A 27,600-nucleotide genomic window follows, 5' to 3' on the forward strand; every position below is an offset into this window, starting at 1 on the left:
GGATCAGCCAATCGGATTGAACTTGATTCTGATTGGCTGATTCCATCAGCCAATCAGAATATTCCTACCTTAATTCCGATTGGCTGATAGAATCCTATCAGCCAATCGGAATTCGAGGGACGCCATCTTGGATGACGTCCCTTAAAGGAACCGTCATTCGTCGGGAGACGCCGGAAGAAGAGGATGGATCCGCGTCGGCTGATTCAAGATGGACCCGCTCCGCACCGGATGGAAGAAGATCGAAGATGCCGCTTGGAGAAGATGTTTGCCGGTCCGGATGTCCTCTTCTTGCCGGATAGGAGGAAGACTTTGGAGCCTCTTCTGGACCTCTTCAGCACCGGATGCCAGGACGGTTCGGTGATACCTGGATGGTGAAGACAAGGTAGGAAGATCTTCAGGGGCTTAGTGTTAGGTTTATTTAAGGGGGGTTTGGGTTAGATTAGGGGTATGTGGGTGGTGGGTTGTAATGTTGGGGGGGGGGGTATTGTATGTTTTTTTTTACAGGCAAAAGAGCTGATTTTCTTGGGGCATGCCCCGCAAAGGGCCCTGTTCAGGGCTGGTAAGGTAAAAGAGCTTTTAACTCTATTAATTTAGAATAGGGTAGGGCATTTTGTTATTTTGGGGGTCTTTGTTATTTTATTAGGGGGGCTTAGAGTAGGTGTAATTAGTTTAAAATTGTTGTAATATTTTTCTTATGTTTGTAAATATTTTTTTATTTTTTGTAACTTAGTTATTTTTTATTTTTTGTACTTTAGTTAGTTTATGTAATTGTAGTTATTTGTAGCAATTGTATTTAATTTATTTATTGATAGTGTAGTGTTAGGTTAATTGTAGGTAATTGTAGGTATTTTATTTAATTAATTTATTGATAGGGTAGTGTTAGGTTTAATTATAACTTAGGTTAGGATTTATTTTACAGGTAATTTTGTTATTATTTTAACTAGGTAGCTATTAAATATTTCTTAACTATTTAATAGCTATTGTACCTGGTTAAAATAATTACCAAGTTGCCTGTAAAATAAATATTAATCCTAAAATAGCTACAATATAATTATAATTTATATTGTAGCTATATTAGGATGTATTTTACAGGTAAGTATTTAGCTTTAAATAGGAATAATTTATTTAATAAGAGTTAATTAATTTCGTTAGATTTAAATTATATTTAAGTTAGGGGGGTGTTAGTGTTAGGGTTAGACTTAGCTTTAGGGGTTAATCCATTTATTATAGTAGCGATGAGCTCCGGTCGTCAGATTAGGGGTTAATAATTGAAGTTAGGTGTCGGCGATGTTAGGGAGGGCAGATTAGGGGTTAATACTATTTATGATAGGGTTAGTGAGGCGGATTAGGGGTTAATAACTTTATTATAGTAGCGCTCAGGTCCGCTCGGCAGATTAGGGGTTAATAAGTGTAGGCAGGAGTCGGCGACGTTGAGGGGGGCAGATTAGGGGTTAATAAATATAATATAGGGGTCGGCGGTGTTAGGGGCAGCAGATTAGGGGTACATAAGGATAACGTAGGTGGCGGCGCTTTGCGGTCGGCAGATTAGGGGTTAATTATTGTAAGTAGCTGGCGGCGACGTTGTGGGGGCCAGGTTAGGGGTTAATAAATATAATACAGGGGTCGGCGGGGTTAGGGGCAGCAGATTAGGGGTACATAAGTATAACGTAGGTGGCGGTCGGCAGATTAGGGGTTAAAAAAATTTAATCGAGTGGCGGCGATGTGGGGGGACCTCGGTTTAGGGGTACATAGGTAGTTTATAGGTGTTAGTGTACTTTAGGGTACAGTAGTTAAGAGCTTTATGAACCGGCATTAGCCCAGAAAGCTCTTAACTCCTGCTTTTTTCCTGCGGCTGGAGTTTTGTCGTTAGATGTCTAACGCTCACTTCAGAAACGACTCTAAATACCGGAGTTAGAAAGATCCCATTGAAAAGATAGGATACGCAATTGACGTAAGGGGATCTGCGGTATGGAAAAGTCGCGGCTGAAAAGTGAGAGTTAGACCCTTTAATCACTGACTCCAAATACCGGCGGTAGCCTAAAACCAGCGTTAGGAGCCTCTAACGCTGGTTTTCACGGCTACCGCCGAACTCTAAATCTAGGCCTAAGTTATTTCAAAACAACAGAAAAGAATTATAATTACAAGGTGTTTTCTATCCCTTTAAGCGATCAGAGTAGCTCTTTTTGATGCATAAAATAGGAATATTACCAAAGTGTCTTCTTTGATGCATAAAAATGACGGTGCAGAAAAAAAACAGTTTTCTCCTTTGTGTATTCTCATAAAATGCTCATAATCCAATAGCTGGTTTAGGCAATTTGCAGCATTTTAAAGACCTAGGTTTCAGAGTCTGCTTTTTGGCCTCTCTTAGGAGTGTGGGACAAAACATAATAAGCCAGATTACAAGTGGCAAACTATTTAGCGCTTTTTCTCACTCGCAAACACAGAAGAAAACTTTTAATGCATGCGAGTTTGTACGCGTGTTACAAGTAGAAAGTTAAATGTTTGTGCATAAGCAAAAAACGATGCTCCCTGACTTCAGATATTGCGATGTCTCTAACACATATGCCCAGTAGACTTCAACGGAGTACAGTATGAAAACCCCCCACCTAACACTTATTTCTCGTCTGCTAACCATATACCGCATTCGACTTACACAAGGCCGGATTGGCCTACCAAGATACCAGGATATTTCCCGGTGGGCTGCAGCAGCTGGGGCTGGAAAGCTACAATTGAAAGGGGTTAATGGAAGGCATTGGGTTGTAGGGTGCTTATATAATAACAAACTGACACTTTTTTATACAAACTAATGTAATATAATTCTGAAAACAATATAGGGGGAAGGAGTATTCCAGTAATCCCCTTTGAGAAAAATGGGACGTTCGCATTTTAATGACTCAATGAAAAATAGGGCTGGTCTCCAAAAATTTTCAAGGCTGCTTTTTATTCCCAGTCCGGGCCTGGACTTACAGCTCTAAAGCCAAAGGTAGTTAGTTATGTTTTAAGGTATTTGAGTGGCTCCAAAGTGTATATATACACTGTGTCTAAATATATTTATATATATATATATATATATATACCTGTATATATATATATATATATATATATATATATATATATGTGTGTGTGTGTGTATATATATATATATATATATATATATGTATATACACACCCATACACATGTTTAGACATATATGTATACAATATAGCCCTTTCCATTCAAATACCTTGTCATATACCATATACCTTTTAACCCTTATAATAATTTTTTATTAATATTTAGATAAATAGTTTTTATGAGTGTATATATGAGTGTAACAGTTTAGATTAAGGTATTAGCCTTTACGCGAGGTTCCTTATTCTCACTAACCTGACAAGCACAAATTTTGTTTGCGCTTGAGCAAACACGTTTAATTTCAACTTGTAATATGCGCGCAAGTTCATGCGGTTGTGATATGATTATCACGCGCCATTTGTAATTATGCCAATGTTTGCCCAATTGCAAGAAGGGTTTTTTCAATTTTAAACAACTTTCCAATGTACTTCTGTTAGCAAATTTGCTTTGCTCTTAGGGTATCCTTTATTGAAGAATAAAACTAGGTAGGCTGATAAGAGCTCAGGAGTGTGCACGTGTCTTTAGTACTCTATGGCAGCAGTGTTTTGCAACATTGTATAACAAAGCTACAAATAATGTTGCAAAACACTGCTACCATAATTAAGACACCTGCACACTACTGAATTTACTCTTCATTAAATGGTACCACGAATTAAATAAATTTGATAACAGAAATAAATTGGAAAGTTGTTAAAATAACATGCTCTATCCGAATTCTAAAAGTTTAATTTTGACTTTACTGTTCCTTTAAATTTATATTGCTTATCCAACTCATATCAGCTTAATTTGTCCTCCTCAGATCAAAGCTCAGCTCTTGGTCTGTATTCCCTTCACTGTGGGGATCATCTATCATCTAGTTAAAGCCCACCTGTCCTGTTTAGGTCAGACCTGTTTTATCCTACAAAGCAGTTTCACCTCTACTAATCCTCTGTCATCCCTATTTGCCTACTTTTTATAATTAAATTGAGTCTAATGTCCAGCACCATCTTCCTATTTGTCTATCACCTCTGATGAGAAGCTACTTCACAATTTGCCCACACCTTTAGTACACCAACTTTATTCTGCTCAGCATCTTGCAAAAACTGCAGTCTGCTAATGCTCATCCTGTCTGTAAATACAATTTTTGTGCCTTGAGCAGATTACAGATTTCCAAAATGTAAAACAGGAAGCACTGAGTATGCACCATATTTGCATAACTAGGTCTACTTAGTGCTGTGCTGTATCCTGCTTTCAGAAGTGGTAGAATACTGCAAGAATGATGAGCGTCATACACCTATAAGTGTAGTCAATGCTTCCTTTGCTTTGTTACATGTCCTGTGTAATTCCACAGTTAGGTTATAGTCAGTCAAACAGATCCAGAATATTTCTTTACTTAAAGGGACAGTAAACTGTAATACAAGACATTTATTTTTAAAGAATAACATCAGCCAAGTCTGAGAATTAAAAAAAAAGCAAACACAATTTGTAGAGCTAAATTACATGAAAAGAAGGCATAATAAATAATGATAAGTACATTTACTGTCCATAATTAATGTTTTTATATTCAAATCTAAAGGGATTACATTTTAGGACACAAAAGTCAAAATTAAACGTTGATATAAGTGTGCCCTAGTCACAGGGTGGGGGCGCTAATGAGATGACAAATTAACAATATATATAGGTGAAAATGCAAAATCTAGTTCAAATAAGATGACAAATTAACTATATATATAGATGGAAATGTAAATCCTAATTCTTATATGTATATATTACAGTATAGTATAAGTATATACTATATATACAGAGTTATTCTCAAAATGACAATACAATGTTAATGTGAATAACCATTCAATATTATATGTACGACATATATATATATAGATAAACCTACATAAGGCAATATTATGCTACTATAAATGATATAATTCCTTTATCATTGGAGTAAATAGAATCAGAGTCCTCTTTCAAAAAAGAGCAAAAAGATATCCGTGTTGGCTGCCTCCTCCTCACCGACAGGTCCGGGTTTGCTATGGAAGATAAGGAAGAACAGAGGGGCGCCTCATGTGTAGTATCGTCAAAATGTATATAACTGCAAATCACAAACAAGCCAAATGTGTACTCACATACTCCAGAAGCACACTTATGTGCTGGTAGGTGCAGGCTGCAGATTAACACAGGTGTGACAGCTCACACACAATCAAAGGCAATTTCTTTATACTGGAATACTGAAAAAAGTGGAACACAAAGAAACAAGCACTACATGTGCAGATCATCCAGGATACAGTTGCAATCATTCTGCTAAAATACCAAATGGGTAATCACATTTTAGATGAGCACACCAATGTGCTAGTAGGAGCGGACTGGCAGTTTATGGAGAGGTGTCAGCTCACCCCAGGTAGGCTGTGTATCAGAGTTGTATCGATTCCAGCAGGTTGTTTCTCATGTGTTAGTCAGAATGGCAGGTAGGTAAGATATATCCACTCAGTAGAAAAAGTTTTTTTTAAAAATGTGTTTATTAAAAACAAAATCTATAAAACCACACAATAGCGTTTGAAAAAGTGGATAAGGGGCATTGACAATAACCCCCTTAAAAATGCAACGCGTTTCTCGGTTTTGCAACCATTTCCTCAGGCATGTAATACATCTTACTCCTATCTCTGCCTTATAACTACTATCTGACTAACATCAACCTCCCCTCAGGGAGGCGTGTTCCCTAATTAGTCCTAATCACCTGCAAGTCCTCAGAAAGTTTTTTAACCATTAGTAAAACAACACATATGTCATATCATTTGTCAAGCTGTATTTCTCATATTCTTGTTCATAAGACAGAGTGTGTCTCTCCCCCCCCCCCCCCCCCCCCGATTATACTTTTTAATATGTGACATCTCTATTTAAATTAAATTAAGCATTTAGTTTAATGGAGCTCCTTACACTCATTCACAATTCTAGATAAGTTTTTTATGGGTAACTAGGGACCCATTTGTTTTAGGAGCCTAAGGTCTTTTTAGTTAGCGCCGTCGGATAGATATCCTATCTTAGATTAGCTTTGAGGGTCAGCCATAAAGATCACAATGGGGCTCATACATAACACATACCATACAAAAGTCTTTATCATTCTGCTTACAATAACACGGACATCACACTTAATCTTGAACAGAGCAGAAGGTACAGAACATACCATACACATAACATAGCACTTGATGCACAAAATGGACCTGTCAGAAGCTGCTCTGAGCACTAAATATAATGTTACCTCAAAAACCGGAATATAGATGATCCCATAGGTCCCCGGCGGGTGTTCCTTGCAATAGTTATAGACTGAAACACTAACATATATGCAAAGTGCATACACACAACATCGTAACAATAGACACACAAACCTTTAAATAATAGCTATAGGTTGACACCCAAAGGAACAAAAGACTAGGATATAAATGCAAGGCGGTCACTACACCTAGAACAATTAGACATCGTTTTAGTCTGGAAGCTAATTATTTGGAAAACGTTGATTCAGTTAAAATATAATAAATGTTTATATATCTAATGAAAGCATGGGGACAACTACCCCCAATCTGGTTTAGTAGTCGTTTAATAGTTGTGTTAAAACAGAATTTACTGTTATTGAATTTTTGTATTGTTAATTTGCATGTAAAACTGTGAATCTTTCACTCCTATTTTCCTTCTCTTTTACTATCCTTTTCTTATTTTGCTGGTGGGAGACACAAACTTTCACAAAACGACCCCCTTCCCCACTCCTTTCACACTTCTCTTATTAATCCCCAGCTTTACCCTTCTCCATCCTACACTAACCCCCCCCCCTTCCTTCCTTCTCCCCCCCTTTTTTTTTTTCCCCAACTAACCCCCTCCCCCTCTTCCCCTGTATGCGCCTGCCCCTCTCACACTGACAAGCTTACCTAACATGGCGCCTAGACGACACCAACAGCGACTCCGCCCAGTAGAGCTTATTTCTATAAACGCCAAGGGCCTAAACAATCCCAACAAACGCTCAATCGTGCTGAGAGACTTGCACAGAATGGGCGGAAATATCATTTACATACAAGAGACACACTTCTCAGCAACGCACGAACCAAAGTGGTTTAGTCGCCAATACCCTAATGCATATTTCGCTTCAGGGCCGTCCAAGAAAAATGGGGTAGGGATTCCATTCCAGGCCACACAAATACATAAAGACCCTGAAGGCAGGCACTTGGTGATCACTGACGAAAAAGACTGGATTAAGATATTCGAAAGGGCAAAAAAGGCCTCAGTTTCAATGAAAATACAAGAAACACACTACAAATTATTAAGCAGATGGTACATGACACCTCAACGACTACACAGAATTTACCCAAATGCAAGTGGGGGTGCTGGAGAGGCTGTGGAGGGGAGGGAACGCTATTGCACATCTGGTGGGCTTGCCCCTATATACAGCGATACTGGGAGGAAGTACTGAGAGAAATGAGCAAGATATTGGGAACCATACTCCCGCAGAAACCCTCCTATTTGATCTATCACGAGCTACCCAAGATTGTAGGGGAGGACAAGTACCTACTCCTCTTGCTGATGCTGAATGGAGCTAAGGGTCTAATACCAGTATACTGGAAAAATACTAGGGTACCGACTATGCGGGAATGGAAAGCCAGAGTTGGAGAGTTGCTTAGGTTAGAGAGGTACCATTATCTTAAAACAGGCGAATTAGCGACACACGAACTGATGACACTGTCTTGGACAGGTAAGGAGCTGTAAATCAATCAAACACCTGGCACTGAGGCAAGGAAAACGGTTGACCAAGTACGGCCCTTAATGCGCAGAAATCAACCTAATCCCCTCACATCAACACCATCCCAATTATCCCCACTCCCCACCCTCTCACCCTCCCCCCCCACCCTTTTTTTTTTCCCTCTCTTCTTTCTCTCCCCCTCCCCCATTTCTAACTGTACTCTTTGCTTTATTCCCTTTGTTAAGCACCTAAGGTGCAGGATAGAAACTTCAGGAATTAGACTAATCTCAGCGATATGAGGTATATAAGCTGAGTTGCTTCAATACAGACTTGGACAGGAACCTGATGTTAAGCTCCTAAGAACAAGTAATTTTTGTTGATAAGAGTTATAAAACACTGCGAGCAGCATAGCTCGCAGAAGCAAGCACAAACGTTTTGAAATGTTCATAAGATAAGACTGTATAGAAGAGGAAAAGACTTTCAGATTTAAGTAATAATGCAGAAGCAATTAATATGCACGAGAAGTGGACTTGCAATATGTTATTTAAGGAAAATACTGTAAATAATTACCACTTGATATGTGAATTGTTTATATGGATAAACTTGCTTCTCATCCTCTTTAATAAAGCTTGTTTGAAAATTTAAAAAAAACAAAAAAAAAAAACTAACACTTATAACTTGCAAGCTAATCCGACACTGCGTTAGACCTATATTTATATACTGTATATATATATATATATATATATATATATATATATATATATAATTATTAAATTTAAATATATATATATATATATATATATATATATATGATTATTTAAATATATATATATTTAAACATACTAAGAACATTTTCTACTATGTGAAAAACATTGGAATGTTAAATATTTAAAGTAAATACACCATAAAAAAACATTATAATATATATATATATATATATAAAAATATTAAAATTGAATAAAAATTATTTTCATGTTTTAATGTATTTAAGTGGAAAGGGCTCAAAAGTGTATAAATGTATATGTATATGTGTGTGTTTATGTTTATATATTTATTTATTTATATATATATATATATATATATACAGTATATATATATATATATATATATATATATACACACACAAACATATATATTTAACCATATAGGTATACCTTGTTTTATTTCGCTTCACAGATATTGCTCTTTTTACAAATTGAAGGTTTGTGGTGTTGATGAGCAAGTCTATCGGCACCATAAAGCAAACATATATGCACATATAAACACATATAAACACATAAATACACATAAATACACATATATACACACCATTAGCAAAAAGATTATGATTCATTGAAGGCTCAGATGATGGTTAGCATTTTTTAGCATTAAAGTATTTTTTAATTAAGGTATGTACATTGTTTATTGTTTTTTGTGATAATGCTATTGCACACTTAATATACTACCATATAGTGTAAATATAACTTGTATATGCACTGGGAAACAAAACAATTAGGTTACAAGTGAAGCCAAATTTTCCCGTTTGCCGGAGCACAATAATTAACCAGCCATTACAAGTGGCTGGTTATTGCTACTGGGACCTCATGGTAGCAATTAGCACTCCAAAAATTAACCAGAGATCCAATCTCTGGTTAATTTTCTAAAAGTGCCCCAAATGGCCTCAAAATAGAGGGCATTATAGTTATTTATTTTAAAAAAATATAAAAAACTGCACTAGGCAATTTTGGGGCTTTACGTTGGTGGGAATGGGGTGTTAGAAAAAAAAAAACAACACTGAAAAGTGCCTTTACATTGGGGTTTATGGGACCTGTGTGTTCCCGTAATCCGCAATGTAAATATATATGTACAAAAGACCACTTGTGATTCTTTTGTAGGATAAAAAATTTGAGTGATGTCTATGAACAGTGTTAACTACTTCTTTTCCATCCATCTGTTGGTTGGCATTTCTCTCTTTCTCACTGTCCCTCCATTCCCCTTAACTGAATTTCTTTTGTTCTGTGTCTCAGGTGGTCCTGATATTCAAAACCTTGCTGGCATGGAGAGAAATTACACAAAAATCTTTGTTTTGTTTTTTTTTAGACCTTGTATTGTAATGTAGGAGTCTCTGTTTCACATAAAGAACACTACATAGCAAAATAAACATTTCTCAAGATAAAATTTATGTTTCTAAATTATTGTACCAATGAGACGTCTTAGATTATTTTGCTGGAGCAGAGAGGTTTTGAATATTAGACCCTCAGTGAGTAACTAAATTTCTGGACTTTTTCTCTTGCCATGCTTTAGTCATCTCCCCAAACAGTGAAGTTGTCCCTTTTGGTGCAAGTGTTAACTTGACATGTCCGGGGTGCAGTGGCCTAGTGTCCTGGAGTTATCTCAGCCCTTCAGAAAGGAATTTCACCAGGACAGTATCAGGAGAATTTGTATTGAAGTATATCCAATACAGTAACGAAGGCAATTACACATGCTTCAAGGATGGGCAAGAGGTGTGCACAGTGGAACTTCTTGTTGCAGGTGAGTTGAAAGTAAAACAAACTATTTGTTGGGGGCAATAAAATGCCAGCATAACTTACCAATAGAGGATATTGTATGTTCAAAGGTAAAAATAAATTATAGTTATTCAATTGCTTTACTGATAGGTGCTTTTCATTGCCTGATAGGTTTATATAACTAATGCTGATTGGCTAATAGGTAAAATTAGCATTTGCGCCTATAAGCTAATGACCAATAGAAAGAAATACACAAGTGAAATTGTTGTTGCATTAATTTTAATTTTAATCTAAACAGTTTATTTCACATTTTTGCAGGAAAAATGTAACAAGTTTAAACGCTACTATTGCATATGAAAGATTTGTTTTTATTGCATTTCCCCTTTCAGTGTACACTTCTTTATACTTCTTAGACTATTAATTAATTAATGGGACATTAAATCCAAACATTTTCTTTCATGATTCAGTTAGAGAATACAATTTTAAAAAGTTTCCAATTTACTTTTATTTACAAATTTGCTTTGTTCTTTTCTTATTCTCTTTGTTGAAGAAATATCTAGATAGGTAGCGTACACATGTCTGGAGCACTACGTAACAGGAAATAGTGCTGCCATCTAGTGCTCTTGCTAATGTATAACATTGCTGCAACTTTACTGCCATATAGTGCTACTTTTCAACATGGATAGCAAGAAAACAAAGAGAATTTGATAATAGAAGTAAATTGAAAAGTTGTTTAAAATTGTATGTTCTATCTGAATCATGAAAGAAAATGTTTGGGTGTTATGTCCCTCTAATGAGTTATACTGTACCTCTAATGAGTTATACTGTACCTCTAATGAGTTATACTGTACATCTAATGAGTTATACTGTACCTCTAATGAGTTATACTGTACATCTAATGAGTTATACTGTACCTCTAATGAGTTATACTGTACCTCTAATGAGTTATACTGTACATCTAATGAGTTATACTGTACATCTAATGAGTTATACTGTACCTCTAATGAGTTATACTGTACATCTAATGAGTTATACTGTACCTCTAATTAGTTATACTGTACCTCTAATGAGTTATACTGTACATCTAATGAGTTATACTGTACCTCTAATGAGTTATACTGTACATCTAATGAGTTATACTGTACCTCTAATGAGTTATACTGTACATCTAATGAGTTATACTGTACCTCTAATGAGTTATACTGTACATCTAATGAGTTATACTGTACCTCTAATTAGTTATACTGTACCTCTAATGAGTTATACTGTACATCTAATGAGTTATACTGTACCTCTAATGAGTTATACTGTACCTCTAATGAGTTATACTGTACATCTAATGAGTTATACTGTACCTCTAATGAGTTATACTGTACATCTAATGAGTTATACTGTACCTCTAATGAGTTATACTGTACCTCTAATGAGTTATACTGTACATCTAATGAGTTATACTGTACCTCTAATGAGTTATACTGTACATCTAATGAGTTATACTGTACCACTAATGAGTTATACTGTACCTCTAATGAGTTATACTGTACCACTAATGAGTTATACTGTACATCTAATGAGTTATACTGTACCTCTAATGAGTTATACTGTACATAATGAGTTATACTGTACATCTAATGAGTTATACTGTACCTCTAATGAGTTATATTGTACCTCTAATGAGTTATACTGTACCTCTAATGAGTTATACTGTACATCTAATGAGTTATACTGTACCTCTAATGAGTTATACTGTACATCTAATGAGTTATACTGTACCTCTAATGAGTTATACTGTACATCTAATGAGTTATACTGTACCTCTAATGAGTTATACTGTACATCTAATGAGTTATACTGTACCTCTAATGAGTTATACTGTACATCTAATGAGTTATACTGTACCTCTAATGAGTTATACTGTACATCTAATGGGTTATACTGTACCTCTAATGAGTTATACTGTACCTCTAATGAGTTATACTGTACATCTAATGAGTTATACTGTACCTCTAATGAGTTATACTGTACCTCTAATGAGTTATACTGTATATTGTGTGTGGATTTTATACATCTCTGTTGCTATATTTTTGCTCAGTGCATCCCGTACCCCATACACAGTTTCTTACAGCATACTACCTACAAAATACTTCATCTGTCTGTCGGTTAGTGACAAAGCTCTCAAAGATTGAATAATTCAAATTGCTCAATTCCCTCAAAAATACTTTCCATTAGTGGGGGTCACTACCTAACAAAGTTTAGCAGTGCCCAACAAACAGCCAAACCCCCCCTAACAAAACAGCCAATGGGTTGCAGTACAACAAAGAGTAATACAGACCCTCGAGCAGTAGCACAGATTAGGAGTGAGTGACACTTCTCATAAATGAGCCCACAGCAAATGCTAGAATTAAGAATTAATGAGTATTCATCAAAAAATGACCCCTGTGACCCCCCAACTGCGGTCATCCAGCCAAGTATAGGGTTTTACAATCATCACTCTAACCAGGACACACTCAGACTCCACCTGTCCCGGCTCATGGCGTGCCCAACCCTGTCCACTACACAACTGCGGCTCAGCCACACCTTGTGGTCCCGCTAACATAACACACGGGTGAGGTGTTGGGAAATGTTTGGAATTATGTATGTATATGAGTGTGTGTGTATGGTAAGGTTCACTAACGAGTATCAAGTATCACTAGTGACTCTACTTAGTTACAATCCACAGAAAATGCAGACGTTGCCCTACAGGGAATAACAATTCCCACCAATGAATGATATGCCAAAAAGACCAACATTTTCTATCAAAGGCTTTGCCAACCTAAGACTGACTTTTCAGAGCCTATTCAGTGACAAAGCTCACCAATGAATAACACCGTACAATGCTTGTCAGAGTGGTACAGCCTTTGTGTTACAATGCATTTCAGTTTACCACTAACTTAAATCGAATGATAAAGGCAATTATAATATTCTGACAGTTGTATACTGAATGACACTGCATTATTGTGGGTTATATTACATTTACAGAATAATTTGGAACTCCATTTTGGATATGAGGCTCTCAAACATCCTTTTCACAATTAATTTCAGGAAATTGTACATTGAAAGCACTGTGTTTTACTTAGAGGTGTGCTTTACCATTTTTAATGAATAGCCAGTACAAATACAGTATACTATTCAGAGTTTGTCACTTTAGACTTTTTGTGTATTTTTGGAATATTTCTAAAATCTTAGGACTAGAGTAATCACTTTAACTGCAAACTGTAGCTAAGTGATAAGTTATTTAGCTGCGCTATCCAAAGATAGCTTAATGAGTGTAGTATACTAATGTCTAGATAATCCTATATTAGCACAACTATATAAAATGTATTTAAAATATATTTATTACAATGCGAAAACAAAAAACAGAAAAATCAAATCAAATCAATACAAGCATATAATAATTAGACCAGTCAGATACACATAATAAATGGATAAAAAGCAGAACATATAAAGCATAACATATATAGCATACAAACAAGACCAATGAGATGATGTTGATGAGATGATATGGTTCCAATGTAATGGATTGTGGCATATGTGGCAAGCCGTATTAGTAAAGCAGACACATGTGTTTAATAGACACAGCGATGTTAACAAGGTTAGCGTTTTACTTTTTCCTTCCCAAAATTGCAGAGTTGGCAAAACTGCAGAATAGAGGCGAGAAGAGAGGACAAGAGAATCCTTTTACAAACACAAAATGAGTTCAAATTGGCAAGGTGTTTACTAATACTTACACCGGAAGCCAAGTGATGTTCCTCTGTGTTTGTTACTCCAGGTGGCAGATTTCAAACGGTCCTGTGCTTCCCTGGAGAGATCAAGTTACACAGCTTAGGAAAATGTTTGCAGCAGTCAGTTCAATGTGGCTACGGAAGCCCAAGTGGTCCAGTATTAGGGTAACGCGTTTCGGCTGTACGCAGCCTTTCTCAAACTCAATACTGTTGTGAATGGGACGATGGTATTTATTTACTCGTCTTAAAGGGATAGATATACCCATTTTTTTCTTTCTTTAGTTTGCAGAATATAAATGTCCAACATATAATAACAATGCAATTTTGCTATGGGGATATATTATGCAGTAAAAGGAGAAATCCTGGCAACAGATTATATATAAAAAAACATAAAATTGATGGATAAAGTCCAACATATGATAACAGTGCAATTTTTGCTATGGGGATATATTATGCAGTAAAAGAAGAAATCCTGGCAACATATTATATATAAAAAACACATAAAATTGATGGATAAATAACATCGTTAAAAAACATAAAAGGACCAAATGCAGTATATTAAAGTTACATTGTTTTTTTAAAAAGGATCGCACTAATTCTAAGCTTAACCTTCAAAACTTTCTTATATCAAAACTACATGTAGAAAACTTAAAAGGGGAATTTATTAGATTGTATAGATCATAAAAAATCTTTTAAAACCTATAGAATAGAAAAAAACTAATTATTTAAGATATTAATAAGTCTTACTCAAATTACACACTTATCTGCATATGTATATACATATGGATCCATACGCATATCCATATACAATATTCCTAATCAGTATATTTATTGCTATTATTTTATAATTTTATAATTTTATACTCCTCAAATTCTAGTAGATTGAGGTTAGAATATTAGGATATAAGAATATATTAAAAAACTTAGGATATTAAAATATTAGAGATCATTAGGATATATTAAAATATTAAAAAATTAAAAGACAGTACATTTACTTCAGATTGGATTTTAAGGGCACGTTTTGATTATGGCTTAGATCTTAATATTTCAAATAACAATTTAAGTCCAATTCCAAGTTTAGGCCTTGTGGAGTCAGGGTACCTAGTTGGAAAATCCACTTCCCTTCTCTTTTTAGGACTTCATTATGAAGATCCCCTCCTCTCCAATTTTTGGATACTAGATCTATACCCATGAATTTAAAATCCTTAAGATTGGCATTATTACAGGTAGCAAAATGTCTTGGCACTGGGAGGTCTTTATTACGGTCCTTGTCGTGGTACTCAATTGACAGGATATGCTCTCTTATCCTATCACGTAGGGGCCTTTCCGATTCCCCTACGTATTGAGCACCACATTTACATTCTATGACATAAATTACGTTTCTATCTGTGCACCGAATCATTTGTTGAATTTTAAAAGTTTCTCCTGTGATATTAGATTTTACCTCTTTTTTCTTCATTCCATATTGGCAGGACTTACACTTATGGCATGGGTAATATCCTTTAAGGTCTTTTCCCCATAAGTCCTTTTTCTTTATTTCTTGTTTTCTTTTTAGATCTGAAGGGGCGAGTCTCATTTTAAGATTTTTTGCTTTTTTATACACAATTTGTGGTTTATCTGGTATAAGTGGACCTATCTTCTCATCTGATTTTAAAATACTCCAATGTTTCCTTAGGATTTTTTCTATTATATTTTTATTGCCACTATATGTTGTAATAAACGGTAAAAACTTTGCTTAATTTATTTTGTTTCTCTCAGTTAAATCAGTTTGTTTTCCCTTTAGGATTAGGTCTCGGTCTAAATCACGTACATTTCCTATTGTTTTGTTTAAGATGTCACTATCATAGCCCCTATTGATGAATTTCTCTTTTAAAATATTTGACTGTATATCATAATCATGTAGGGTACTGCAGTTCTTTCTAATTCGTACGAACTGTCCCTTTGGGATGTTTTCCTTCCATTGTGTGTGGTGACAACTTAATTGATGTATGTAGTTATTAGCGTCCACCTGTTTAAAATGTGTTTTTGAAAGTAACTTATTGCCGTTTACAAATATTTCTAAATCTAAAAATTGTATATTTGTTTGACTCTTAGCACATGTAAATTTTAAATTTTTAACATTTGTATTCATGGATTTAATGAACTCATCTAGACCCTCCTCACTACCGTGCCAAATCATGAAGATATCATCTATGTACCGCCGATAGGTAACCAGGCCCGACCCCAGCACGCTATCTGTTAGGAAATCTTTTTCCCATAAACCCATAAACAGATTGGCGTAGCTGGGGGCAAACCTGGTCCCCATGGCGGTACCTTGCTGTTGATTATAAAAGACATCCATAAAAGTGAAATAATTGTGATTTAAAATATACTCTATACAATTTAAAATAAAACCCTTTTGTTCTTCTGGTAATGAATTATCCAAGTCTAGGAAATGTTTAACAGCCCTCAGGCCATCCTTATGTGCTATGCACGTGTACAAGGATGTAACGTCACAAGTGACAAGGAAATCTCCTTCCTTCCACTCAATGTCTTTAATTAAATTTAGTATGTCTTTGGAATCCTTTAAGTAAGAGGGTAAAGTTTTAACATGTTCTTGCAAGAATAAGTCTATATACTCAGATAAATTTGAGGTTATAGAACCAATCCCTGAAATTATTGGCCTTCCTGGGGGGTTTATGAGGGACTTATGTATTTTTGGTAAACTATATAGAATAGGTATCCTTGGATGCTTTGGCAGTAGATATAGCATTTCTTTTTCTGTTAGTATCCCTATTTTATTTCCTGAATTCAATAATTCTTTAAGAGAGTCGGTATATTCATCTGTGGGGTTTTTTTCAAGTTTTTTATATGTGATATTATCTCCCAAAATTTCTTGACACATATTGATATACTGTTCTTTGTCTAAGACGACAATCCCCCCGCCCTTATCGGCCGGTTTAATTATTAGGTTGTCATCTTTTTCTAATTCTTTAATGGTAATTAGTTGTTTTTTGCTTAAATTATTCCTTAGTTTACCTATTTTTGTTTTATTAATATTTTCAATCTCCTTTAATATTAATTTTTCAAATGTTTCTATCTGCGGCCCTTTGTCATATTTTGGGTAAAAGCAGGATTTTTCTCTCAGTTTTGTGTGTTTAAATTTTTCCTGTGTTGCACTTTCCTGTCTTAGTTCTGGTTCATTCCTTATAAACCATCTTTTAACTGTTAATTTACGGATAAATTTATGGGCGTCTATATAAGTTCCAAATTTATCTAATTTAGCAGTAGGGGCAAAGGTAAGACCTTTGCTGAGAATTTGCTCTTGGGATTTGTTAAGTATTTTACCACTTAGATTAAAAATACCATTCCCACCCTTATTTTCTTGACTTATGTTCTTTTTGTCTTTTTCTGTCCTTCTTGATCCTCCTCTACTTCCTCTCTTTCTGATGACCTTCTTTTTCTTCCTTCCCTTTGGGGTAATTGTTTTGTGTTTTTTATTTGGCCTAATTCTAAAAAAGAGGAGGAAGATAAAGAAGAAGCGGAGGATGATTTATATCCATTTTCTAAGTGTTTCTTTTTTTCTTTCACTTTCTGACCTACCGGGGTGTTACATTCTGAATTCGTTTTTGTTGGATCCAGTATTTCAAATCTATTTGAGGTGGGGAGAGGACCCTGCCCCCCATTTCTATTTAAATTGGGTGTTTTTCTCCAATCATGATCTCTATATCTATCAGAATTCCCATAATTTCCATAATTTCTATTCCTATAGTTCTGTTGCCTCCAATTGTCTCTACTTTCAAATTCAAAATTTCTTCCCCTATCTCCATTATAAAATCTATTCGATCCATTCATAAAATATGATGTTCTATTTTCATTTTGATTAGAATAATTTCTATTGTAATTGTAACTTTCATTAGAACTACCTCCAACAAAATTTCTCCTATCATAGTGACCTTCATTAAAATTAGTTCTGACAAAATTTCCTCTATTTTGGTAATTATTAATCCTATTCCAATTGTTCTGATAATGCCTTGGTTCAGCACCTCTGGAATAGTTATAATAATAATTATTACCATTTCTTTTGTTAGATTCAATTCTTTGGGAGTTAGATGATGAACTCTGCTTATTATCACTGTTTTTTTGTTGTTCATTAGTAAACTGCCCTGCAGTATCCTTACTGGCCTCATTCTTTTCATTATATCTCCATCTATGTGAAATATATTTATCCTTAATGGTTTACTCTCGTGAGACAAATAGTCATCACGGTCTCTTTCAAATTTCCTAATTTTTAATGCCAAAATTTCTTCCTTTGTCTTGTCCATTAGGGCCTTTATCTCTTTCTCTTTAATTTTATATTCTTCCAGCTCTTTATATTCATTAATTTTTTCTTCCAAGAGACGAATTTCTATTTCTAGTTGTTTTAAAATTTCGCCTCTGTGGTCCTTAATTAGTCTCATTAGTTTAAAAGAAGCCTCTTCTAATATTTCATTCCACTTGTTTTTAAAATCAGCCTCTTCGACTTTAAAAGAACATTCTTTTTTTATTCTTAACCCTCTTGGGACTCTTTTATGTTCCAAGTATTTTTCAATAAAGATATATTCTGTTCTATGTTTAAATTCTGCTATCATTTTAGTTTGTAATTCTTTCATTAATTCTACTAATAAATCCAGCTTTTCAGTAGTGATTGCTGTTTCTACATGTAATTTATCATTAGAAAGCATATTATATATATCTTTATAAAGATTAGTTCTGTATTCAAAAACATTGTTTTCATTATTAGTATCTACCATACTCACTGCTGCAGATGGCTATTAAAGGGGATTTGGAACAATAAGTAATATATTGAAAAAAATGGCCTCTGCGCTGTGAGTATTTACACAAAGCTGCTAAAAATGAATATAAGGAATCCCCAAACTCCTTAATTTAAAAAATTAGGACTAGAGTAATCACTTTAACTGCAAACTGTAGCTAAGTGATAAGTTATTTAGCTGCGCTATCCAAAGATAGCTTAATGAGTGTAGTATACTAATGTCTAGATAATCCTATATTAGCACAACTATATAAAATGTATTTAAAATATATTTATTACAATGCGAAAACAAAAAACAGAAAAATAAAATCAAATCAATACAAGCATATAATAATTAGACCAGTCAGATACACATAATAAATGGATAAAAAGCAGAACATATAAAGCATAACATATATAGCATACAAACGAGACCAATGAGATGATGTTGATGAGATGATATGGTTCCAATGTAATGGATTGTGGCATATGTGGCAAGCCGTATTAGTAAAGCAGACACATGTGTTTAATAGACACAGCGATGTTAACAAGGTTAGCGTTTTACTTTTTCCTTCCCAAAATTGCAGAGTTGGCAAAACTACAGAATAGAGGCGAGATGTGATATGTGTGATAAATTTGTCTCACCAAACTTTAGAGAAAAATAAAATAAAGGAAATGTAGCTCTTTTCTTGTAAACAGCAAGTATATATAACTTAATATACTCGCATGCACAAGGTGAGCATTTACTTTTAGTAATTGAAATGAAAAGTATGGATTATACCTCTATGAATGATAATAGTAATTCTTATGTGAGAAGCTTATTAAGCTTCTAATATATAAACAATGATTCGTTTATGATCAAAGAAAAAATGAGAAAAATTCCTTTATATTCAGGATATGAAATGAGTTGATAAAGTTCAAATCTTAGTAAAGTAATGTTCAAGTAACTTTCCTTTAGTTTCACGCACTCACACAAACACTCTAAAATATATATACAATGTTCCAACACACACGCAATATTGAGCAGCAAGGAGGAGGTTAATTCAGTGAAATACAGCTCAGGTAAGTAATGACACTTAGCGTTATATTTGTAAACCATAAACTTTGTATACAATACGATACCAATACCAGCGTGGTGATAAGACCAGATTTCCCCAGAAACGATGGTGAAGCGTGGAGAGCGGTATTAGCAGCAGAGTAAATACTAAACCGGAGAATATTAGAGAGCGGCGTCCGGTAGCAGCATGTGTGAGTGCGGCTTCAGCTGTGAGTGATAGAGTTCCGGAAGCGTAGGAATATGATTAGAAGTAACGGTCCAAAAGGAATCAGGAAAGAAGTGCAGCAAACTTTGAGTTACAATCAGCCTTCAAAAAATATAAAATACTTTAGACCTGAAAGGGAAAAATAAACTGCTTGAAATGAGCAGTAGCACAGGATGAGAGAATCCACTTTAATTTTCAGGCACTGAGTAATGGAGAAGCACTTCCTTAAATAGGAGGAAGTGCTGATAGTCAGAAAGTCTTAAAGGGATATCACATCCCCCCCTTCTCAGGGAATCACCCCCGGGGATTCCAGACCAGGTTTAAGGGGGTAACGATGATGGAATGACTTCACCAGACGAGGGGCATGAACTTCCGAATGAAGATGCCAGGAATCATCCTCTGGACCATAACCCTTCCATCTGATGAGATATTCCAATCTTTGTCGTCGAATCCTAGAATCCAATATAGATTCAACTTCAAATTCCTCTGGAAGATCCACTGAGATAGGAGGTGGAAGATCAACTGTCGTACGTGTCATTGAATCAAAAGGTTTTAGTAATGAAATATGGAAGGTGGGATGAAACTTGTAGTCCTTGGGTAACGTGAGCTTGACCACATTGGGATTTATTACCTGCTCCACAGGGTAAGGTCCCAGAAATTGGTTAGCCAATTTCTTGCTAGGGACCTGAAGTTTGAGGTTTTTAGTAGAGAGTAATACTAGGTCACCTATTTTATATTCAGGTCCAATTGAATGTTTCCGATCATAGTATTTCTTTTGGTATTCCTTAGCTTCAGCTAGATGTTTTTTCAATACTCTTAATCGATCTTGAAGCTTGGAAGAAAAATCTAAAGCTGAAGGGGAATTCACTGTTTTGTGGGACAAGGTTATAGTATTAGGATGGTACCCATAAGTTGCGAAGAAGGGGGATGTTTTGGTTGAGGAACAGAATGAATTATTATGAGTAAATTCAGCCATAGGAAGGTAAATTAGCCAGTCATCTTGTAAATGTGAAATATAACAACGTAAAAAGTGTTCAATAGTCTGGTTGAGTCTTTCTGTCAACCCATTTGTCTGAGGATGAAAAGCAGTAGTGTAGCGATGATCAATTTTCAGTAATTTACACAAAGATCTCCAGAACGAAGAGGTGAATTGGGTACCCCTGTCAGTAATAATATTAGAGGGTAAACCATGTAGTCTTACAACCTGATCAAGAAATACTTTAGCTGTAGTCATGGCAGTTGGTAATCCCTTAAGTGGAATAAAATGAGCCAGTCTTGTTAAATGGTCGACTACTACCATGATAGTGTTATATTGTTGTGATGCAGGTAACTCCACTATAAAATCCATGGCAATAGTACTCCATGGTTTATCTGGAATGGGCAGAGGTCTAAGTAACCCTATGGGTTTTTTATGTTCAATTTTATTTCTAGCACAATTCTCACACCTAGAGACATAATCATAAATGTATTTATTCATCCCTGGCCACCAAAACTTACGACGGGTAAGTTCAATGGTTTTCTGTATCCCTGGGTGACCAGATATGGTGTCATCATGGGTATGTGTGAGAATGGAAGATCTTATTTTCTCAGGTATGTATAACTTTTCTTCATGATAAAAAAGACCTGTAGTAGGATCTTTGGAACAATTTTGTAATGGTATTGAATCATGTTTTAGAGCGCTGTAAATCTCTTCTTCTAAGGGTGTTAAAGTACCTATTATCTTTTCTGGAGGAATAGTGAAGTTAGGTTGTTCATGTGGAAGTAACTCATAAATACGTGAAAGTGCATCTGCCTTTGTGTTTAGACTCCCAGGTTTATAAGTTATTAGAAAGTTAAAGCGATCTAGAAAGAGTGACCACCTTGCTTGCCTTGCTGTTAAAGTCTTATTCTTTTTTAAGTATTCTTCAATGTTTCTTTTCCCTTGTTTCATAGATCTTAATTTATTTTCAGCTGTTATTTGAGTGTGGGAATCCTCATACAAGGCAGTCATAGCTAAAAAAAATTCTTCAAGCGAATCCAATATTGAATGTTCACTTTCAAAGAATCTATTGGCCCAGGAGCGTGGCTCCCCCTGTAGGAAGGAAATAGTGGTACAGACCTTTATCCTTTCACTATGATATGTTTTAGGTCTAAGTGAGAAAAGAAGTTTACATGCACTTTTAAAATCCCTGAATTCGCTGCGTTTGCCAGAAAATGGTTGTGGGTATTGTATGTGAGGTTCAGCAATTCCTGCTTCTTTCCCTGACATACAATCTTTTATTATGGTTTTGAGAGCTTTATTTTCAGTTTGTACCTCTGTTAATGCTCTAGCAAGATATTCTAATTTCTGATGAATATTAGAAAATTCATTTTTAATTTCATTAGGATCCATATTCCAAAATAAAAAAAAAAACTTTCTTTTTATGGCCTGAAAATTCTGTGATATGTGTGATAAATTTGTCTCACCAAACTTTAGAGAAAAATAAAATAAAGGAAATGTAGCTCTTTTCTTGTAAACAGCAAGTATATATAACTTAATATACTCGCATGCACAAGGTGAGCATTTACTTTTAGTAATTGAAATGAAAAGTATGGATTATACCTCTATGAATGATAATAGTAATTCTTATGTGAGAAGCTTATTAAGCTTCTAATATATAAACAATGATTCGTTTATGATCAAAGAAAAAATGAGAAAAATTCCTTTATATTCAGGATATGAAATGAGTTGATAAAGTTCAAATCTTAGTAAAGTAATGTTCAAGTAACTTTCCTTTAGTTTCACGCACTCACACAAACACTCTAAAATATATATACAATGTTCCAACACACACGCAATATTGAGCAGCAAGGAAGAGGTTAATTCAGTGAAATACAGCTAAGGTAAGTAATGACACTTAGCGTTATATTTGTAAACCATAAACTTTGTATACAATACGATACCAATACCAGCGTGGTGATAAGACCAGATTTCCCCAGAAACGATGGTGAAGCGTGGAGAGCGGTATTAGCAGCAGAGTAAATACTAAACCGGAGAATATTAGAGAGCGGCGTCCGGTAGCAGCATGTGTGAGTGCGGCTTCAGCTGTGAGTGATAGAGTTCCGGAAGCGTAGGAATATGATTAGAAGTAACGGTCCAAAAGGAATCAGGAAAGAAGTGCAGCAAACTTTGAGTTACAATCAGCCTTCAAAAAATATAAAATACTTTAGACCTGAAAGGGAAAAATAAACTGCTTGAAATGAGCAGTAGCACAGGATGAGAGAATCCACTTTAATTTTCAGGCACTGAGTAATGGAGAAGCACTTCCTTAAATAGGAGGAAGTGCTGATAGTCAGAAAGTCTTAAAGGGATATCACACGAGAAGAGAGGACAAGAGAATCCTTTTACAAACACAAAATGAGTTCAAATTGGCAAGGTGTTTACTAATACTTACACCGGAAGCCAAGTGATGTTCCTCTGTGTTTGTTACTCCAGGCGGCAGATTTCAAACGGTCCTGTGCTTCCCTGGAGAGATCAAGTTACACAGCTTAGGAAAATGTTTGCAGCAGTCAGTTCAATGTGGCTACGGAAGCCCAAGTGGTCCAGTATTAGAGTAACGCGTTTCGGCTGTACGCAGCCTTTCTCAAACTCAATACTGTTGTGAATGGGACGATGGTATTTATTTACTCGTCTTAATTGGATAGATATACCCCTAAGGGTTTTATTTTAAATTGTATAGAGTATATTTTAAATCACAATTATTTCACTTTTATGGATGTCTTTTATAATCAACAGCAAGGTACCACCATGGGGACCAGGTTTGCCCCCAGCTACGCCAATCTGTTTATGGGTTTATGGGAAAAAGATTTCCTAACAGATAGCGTGCTGGGGTCGGGCCTGGTTACCTATCGGCGGTACATAGATGATATCTTCATGATTTGGCACGGTAGTGAGGAGGGTCTAGATGAGTTCATTAAATCCATGAATACAAATGTTAAAAATTTAAAATTTACATGTGCTAAGAGTCAAACAAATATACAATTTTAGATTTAAAAATATTTGTAAACGGAAATAAGTTACTTTCAAAAACACATTTTAAACAGGTGGACGCTAATAACTACATACATCAATTAAGTTGTCACCACACACAATGGAAGGAAAACATCCCAAAGGGACAGTTCGTATGAATTAGAAAGAACTGCAGTACCCTACATGATTATGATATACAGTCAAATATTTTAAAAGAGAAATTCATCAATAGGGGCTATGATAGTGACATATTAAACAAAACAATAGGAAATGTACGTGATTTAGACCGAGACCTAATCCTAAAGGGAAAACAAACTGATTTAACTGAGAGAAACAAAATAAATGAAGCAAAGTTTTTACCGTTTATTACAACATATAGTGGCAATAAAAATATAATAGAAAAAATCCTAAGGAAACATTGGAGTATTTTAAAATCAGATGAGAAGATAGGTCCACTTATACCAGATAAACCACAAATTGTGTATAAAAAAGCAAAAAATCTTAAAATGAGACTCGCCCCTTCAGATCTAAAAAGAAAACAAGAAATAAAGAAAAAGGACTTATGGGGAAAAGACCTTAAAGGATATTACCCATGCCATAAGTGTAAGTCCTGCCAATATGGAATGAAGAAAAAAGAGGTAAAATCTAATATCACAGGAGAAACTTTTAAAATTCAACAAATGATTCGGTGCACAGATAGAAACGTAATTTATGTCATAGAATGTAAATGTGGTGCTCAATACGTAGGGGAATCGGAAAGGCCCCTACGTGATAGGATAAGAGAGCATATCCTGTCAATTGAGCACCACGACAAGGACCGTAATAAAGACCTCCCAGTGCCAAGACATTTTGCTACCTGTAATAATGCCAATCTTAAGGATTTTAAATTCATGGGTATAGATCTAGTATCCAAAAATTGGAGAGGAGGGGATCTTCATAATGAAGTCCTAAAAAGAGAAGGGAAGTGGATTTTCCAACTAGGTACCCTGACTCCACAAGGCCTAAACTTGGAATTGGACTTAAATTGTTATTTGAAATATTAAGATCTAAGCCATAATCAAAACGTGCCCTTAAAATCCAATCTGAAGTAAATGTACTGTCTTTTAATTTTTTAATTTTTTAATATTTTAATATATCCTAATGATCTCTAATATTTTAATATCCTAAGTTTTTTAATATATTCTTATATCCTAATATTCTAACCTCAATCTACTAGAATTTGAGGAGTATAAAATTATAAAATTATAAAATAATAGCAATAAATATACTGATTAGGAATATTGTATATGGATATGCGTATGGATCCATATGTATATACATATGCAGATAAGTGTGTAATTTGAGTAAGACTTATTAATATCTTAAATAATTAGTTTTTTTCTATTCTATAGGTTTTAAAAGATTTTTTATGATCTATACAATCTAATAAATTCCCCTTTTAAGTTTTCTACATGTAGTTTTGATATAAGAAAGTTTTGAAGGTTAAGCTTAGAATTAGTGCGATCCTTTTTAAAAAAACAATGTAACTTTAATATACTGCATTTGGTCCTTTTATGTTTTTTAACGATGTTATTTATCCATCAATTTTATGTGTTTTTTATATATAATATGTTGCCAGGATTTCTTCTTTTACTGCATAATATATCCCCATAGCAAAAATTGCACTGTTATCATATGTTGGACTTTATCCATCAATTTTATGTTTTTTATATATAATCTGTTGCCAGGATTTCTCCTTTTACTGCATAATATATCCCCATAGCAAAATTGCATTGTTATTATATGTTGGACATTTATATTCTGCAAACTAAAGAAAGAAAAAAATGGGTATATCTATCCCTTTAAGACGAGTAAATAAATACTATCGTCCCATTCACAACAGTATTGAGTTTGAGAAAGGCTGCGTACAGCCGAAACGCGTTACTCTAATACTGGACCACTTGGGCTTCCGTAGCCACATTGAACTGACTGCTGCAAACATTTTCCTAAGCTGTGTAACTTGATCTCTCCAGGGAAGCACAGGACCGTTTGAAATCTGCCGCCTGGAGTAGCAAACACAGAGGAACATCACTTGGCTTCCGGTGTAAGTATTAGTAAACACCTTGCCAATTTGAACTCATTTTGTGTTTGTAAAAGGATTCTCTTGTCCTCTCTTCTCGCCTCTATTCTGCAGTTTTGCCAACTCTGCAATTTTGGGAAGGAAAAAGTAAAACGCTAACCTTGTTAACATCGCTGTGTCTATTAAACACATGTGTCTGCTTTACTAATACGGCTTGCCACATATGCCACAATCCATTACATTGGAACCATATCATCTCATCAACATCATCTCATTGGTCTTGTTTGTATGCTATATATGTTATGCTTTATATGTTCTGCTTTTTATCCATTTATTATGTGTATCTGACTGGTCTAATTATTATATGCTTGTATTGATTTGATTTGATTTTTCTGTTTTTTGTTTTCGCATTGTAATAAATATATTTTAAATACATTTTATATAGTTGTGCTAATATAGGATTATCTAGACATTAGTATACTACACTCATTAAGCTATCTTTGGATAGTGCAGCTAAATAACTTATCACTTAGCTACAGTTTGCAGTTAAAGTGATTACTCTAGTCCTAATTTTTTAAATTAAGGAGTTTGGGGATTCCTTATATTCATTTTTAGCAGCTTTGTGTAAATACTCACAGCGCAGAGGCCATTTTTTTCAATATATTTCTAAAATCTACAAATTAATTTTATATTGTATGTCTCACAGTGCCAGGGAGTAGGCTAGAGAAAGATTTCACTGAGCATAGTTGACATTTTCTTTGAGTATTTACCATAGTCATTAAGACTTTTTCCTTTATAGGTTTTACATGTTAAGCCTAAATGCCCCCCTCCCGCAAGACTGATATTTTTTATGGAAAGCAGATCACAGCTCACAGGGAACTTAGGGTTCACCTTTCTTCATGCTGTGTTGCAAAGTGTGATAGCTGCTAACTCACAGTCCCAGACAAGTTTAATTTTTTAGGCCAGTGTTAACAGCTGGTTCTGGAAATGCTCAAAAACAGAAACTGTGTCTCAATGGAGGTGTGTGTGTGTGAGTTTGTGTGTCTGGGGGGGACTTGCTCCGAATTTGAAAATGTTTGTTATACCCTTTCAGAGTGATTCCATTTTTATTAGAATGACTCAGAGTCCCCACAATTTTAATGATTATGCATACTTTTTTTTAGTTAAAGTTGTCCACATAGCTGATATTCGCTTTTATTCTTAGGGGAACTGGAGCAGCCAGAGTTTCATTGCTATCTCAGACATCCAGCAAGTACCATTATCTGTGAGTGGAGGCATCAGAAGATGCTCCCCCCAGCTACAAAGACTTTCCTTATGGTGAAGAAGAAGTAAGTGTAGGCCTTACAACCCCAAACCAGAATAGTTATGTGCACATGGTAATGTTCATTATCTTTGGTCAATAAGCATGTTTTGCAAGCAGGGACATATTTTGGCTTAGGCAAACAAGGCACTTGCCTAGGGC

At 35.0% G+C, this 27,600-nt stretch overlaps 1 protein-coding gene across 1 annotated transcript in view; it reads left to right on the plus strand.

Annotated features, from left to right (window-relative positions):
- IL6R (interleukin 6 receptor) overlaps window positions 1–27,600 on the plus strand; it is a 132,283-nt gene that overhangs the window by 13,840 nt on the left and 90,843 nt on the right. Inside the window, exons 2-3 of the mRNA XM_053695579.1 lie at window positions 10,095–10,322; window positions 27,343–27,466. Coding sequence (XP_053551554.1) covers window positions 10,095–10,322; window positions 27,343–27,466 — 352 coding nt within the window. The remainder of the gene's footprint in view (window positions 1–10,094; window positions 10,323–27,342; window positions 27,467–27,600) is intronic.

Source organism: Bombina bombina, chromosome 1, assembly GCF_027579735.1.
Source record: "Bombina bombina isolate aBomBom1 chromosome 1, aBomBom1.pri, whole genome shotgun sequence".
NCBI classification, from domain to species: Eukaryota; Metazoa; Chordata; class Amphibia; order Anura; family Bombinatoridae; genus Bombina; species Bombina bombina.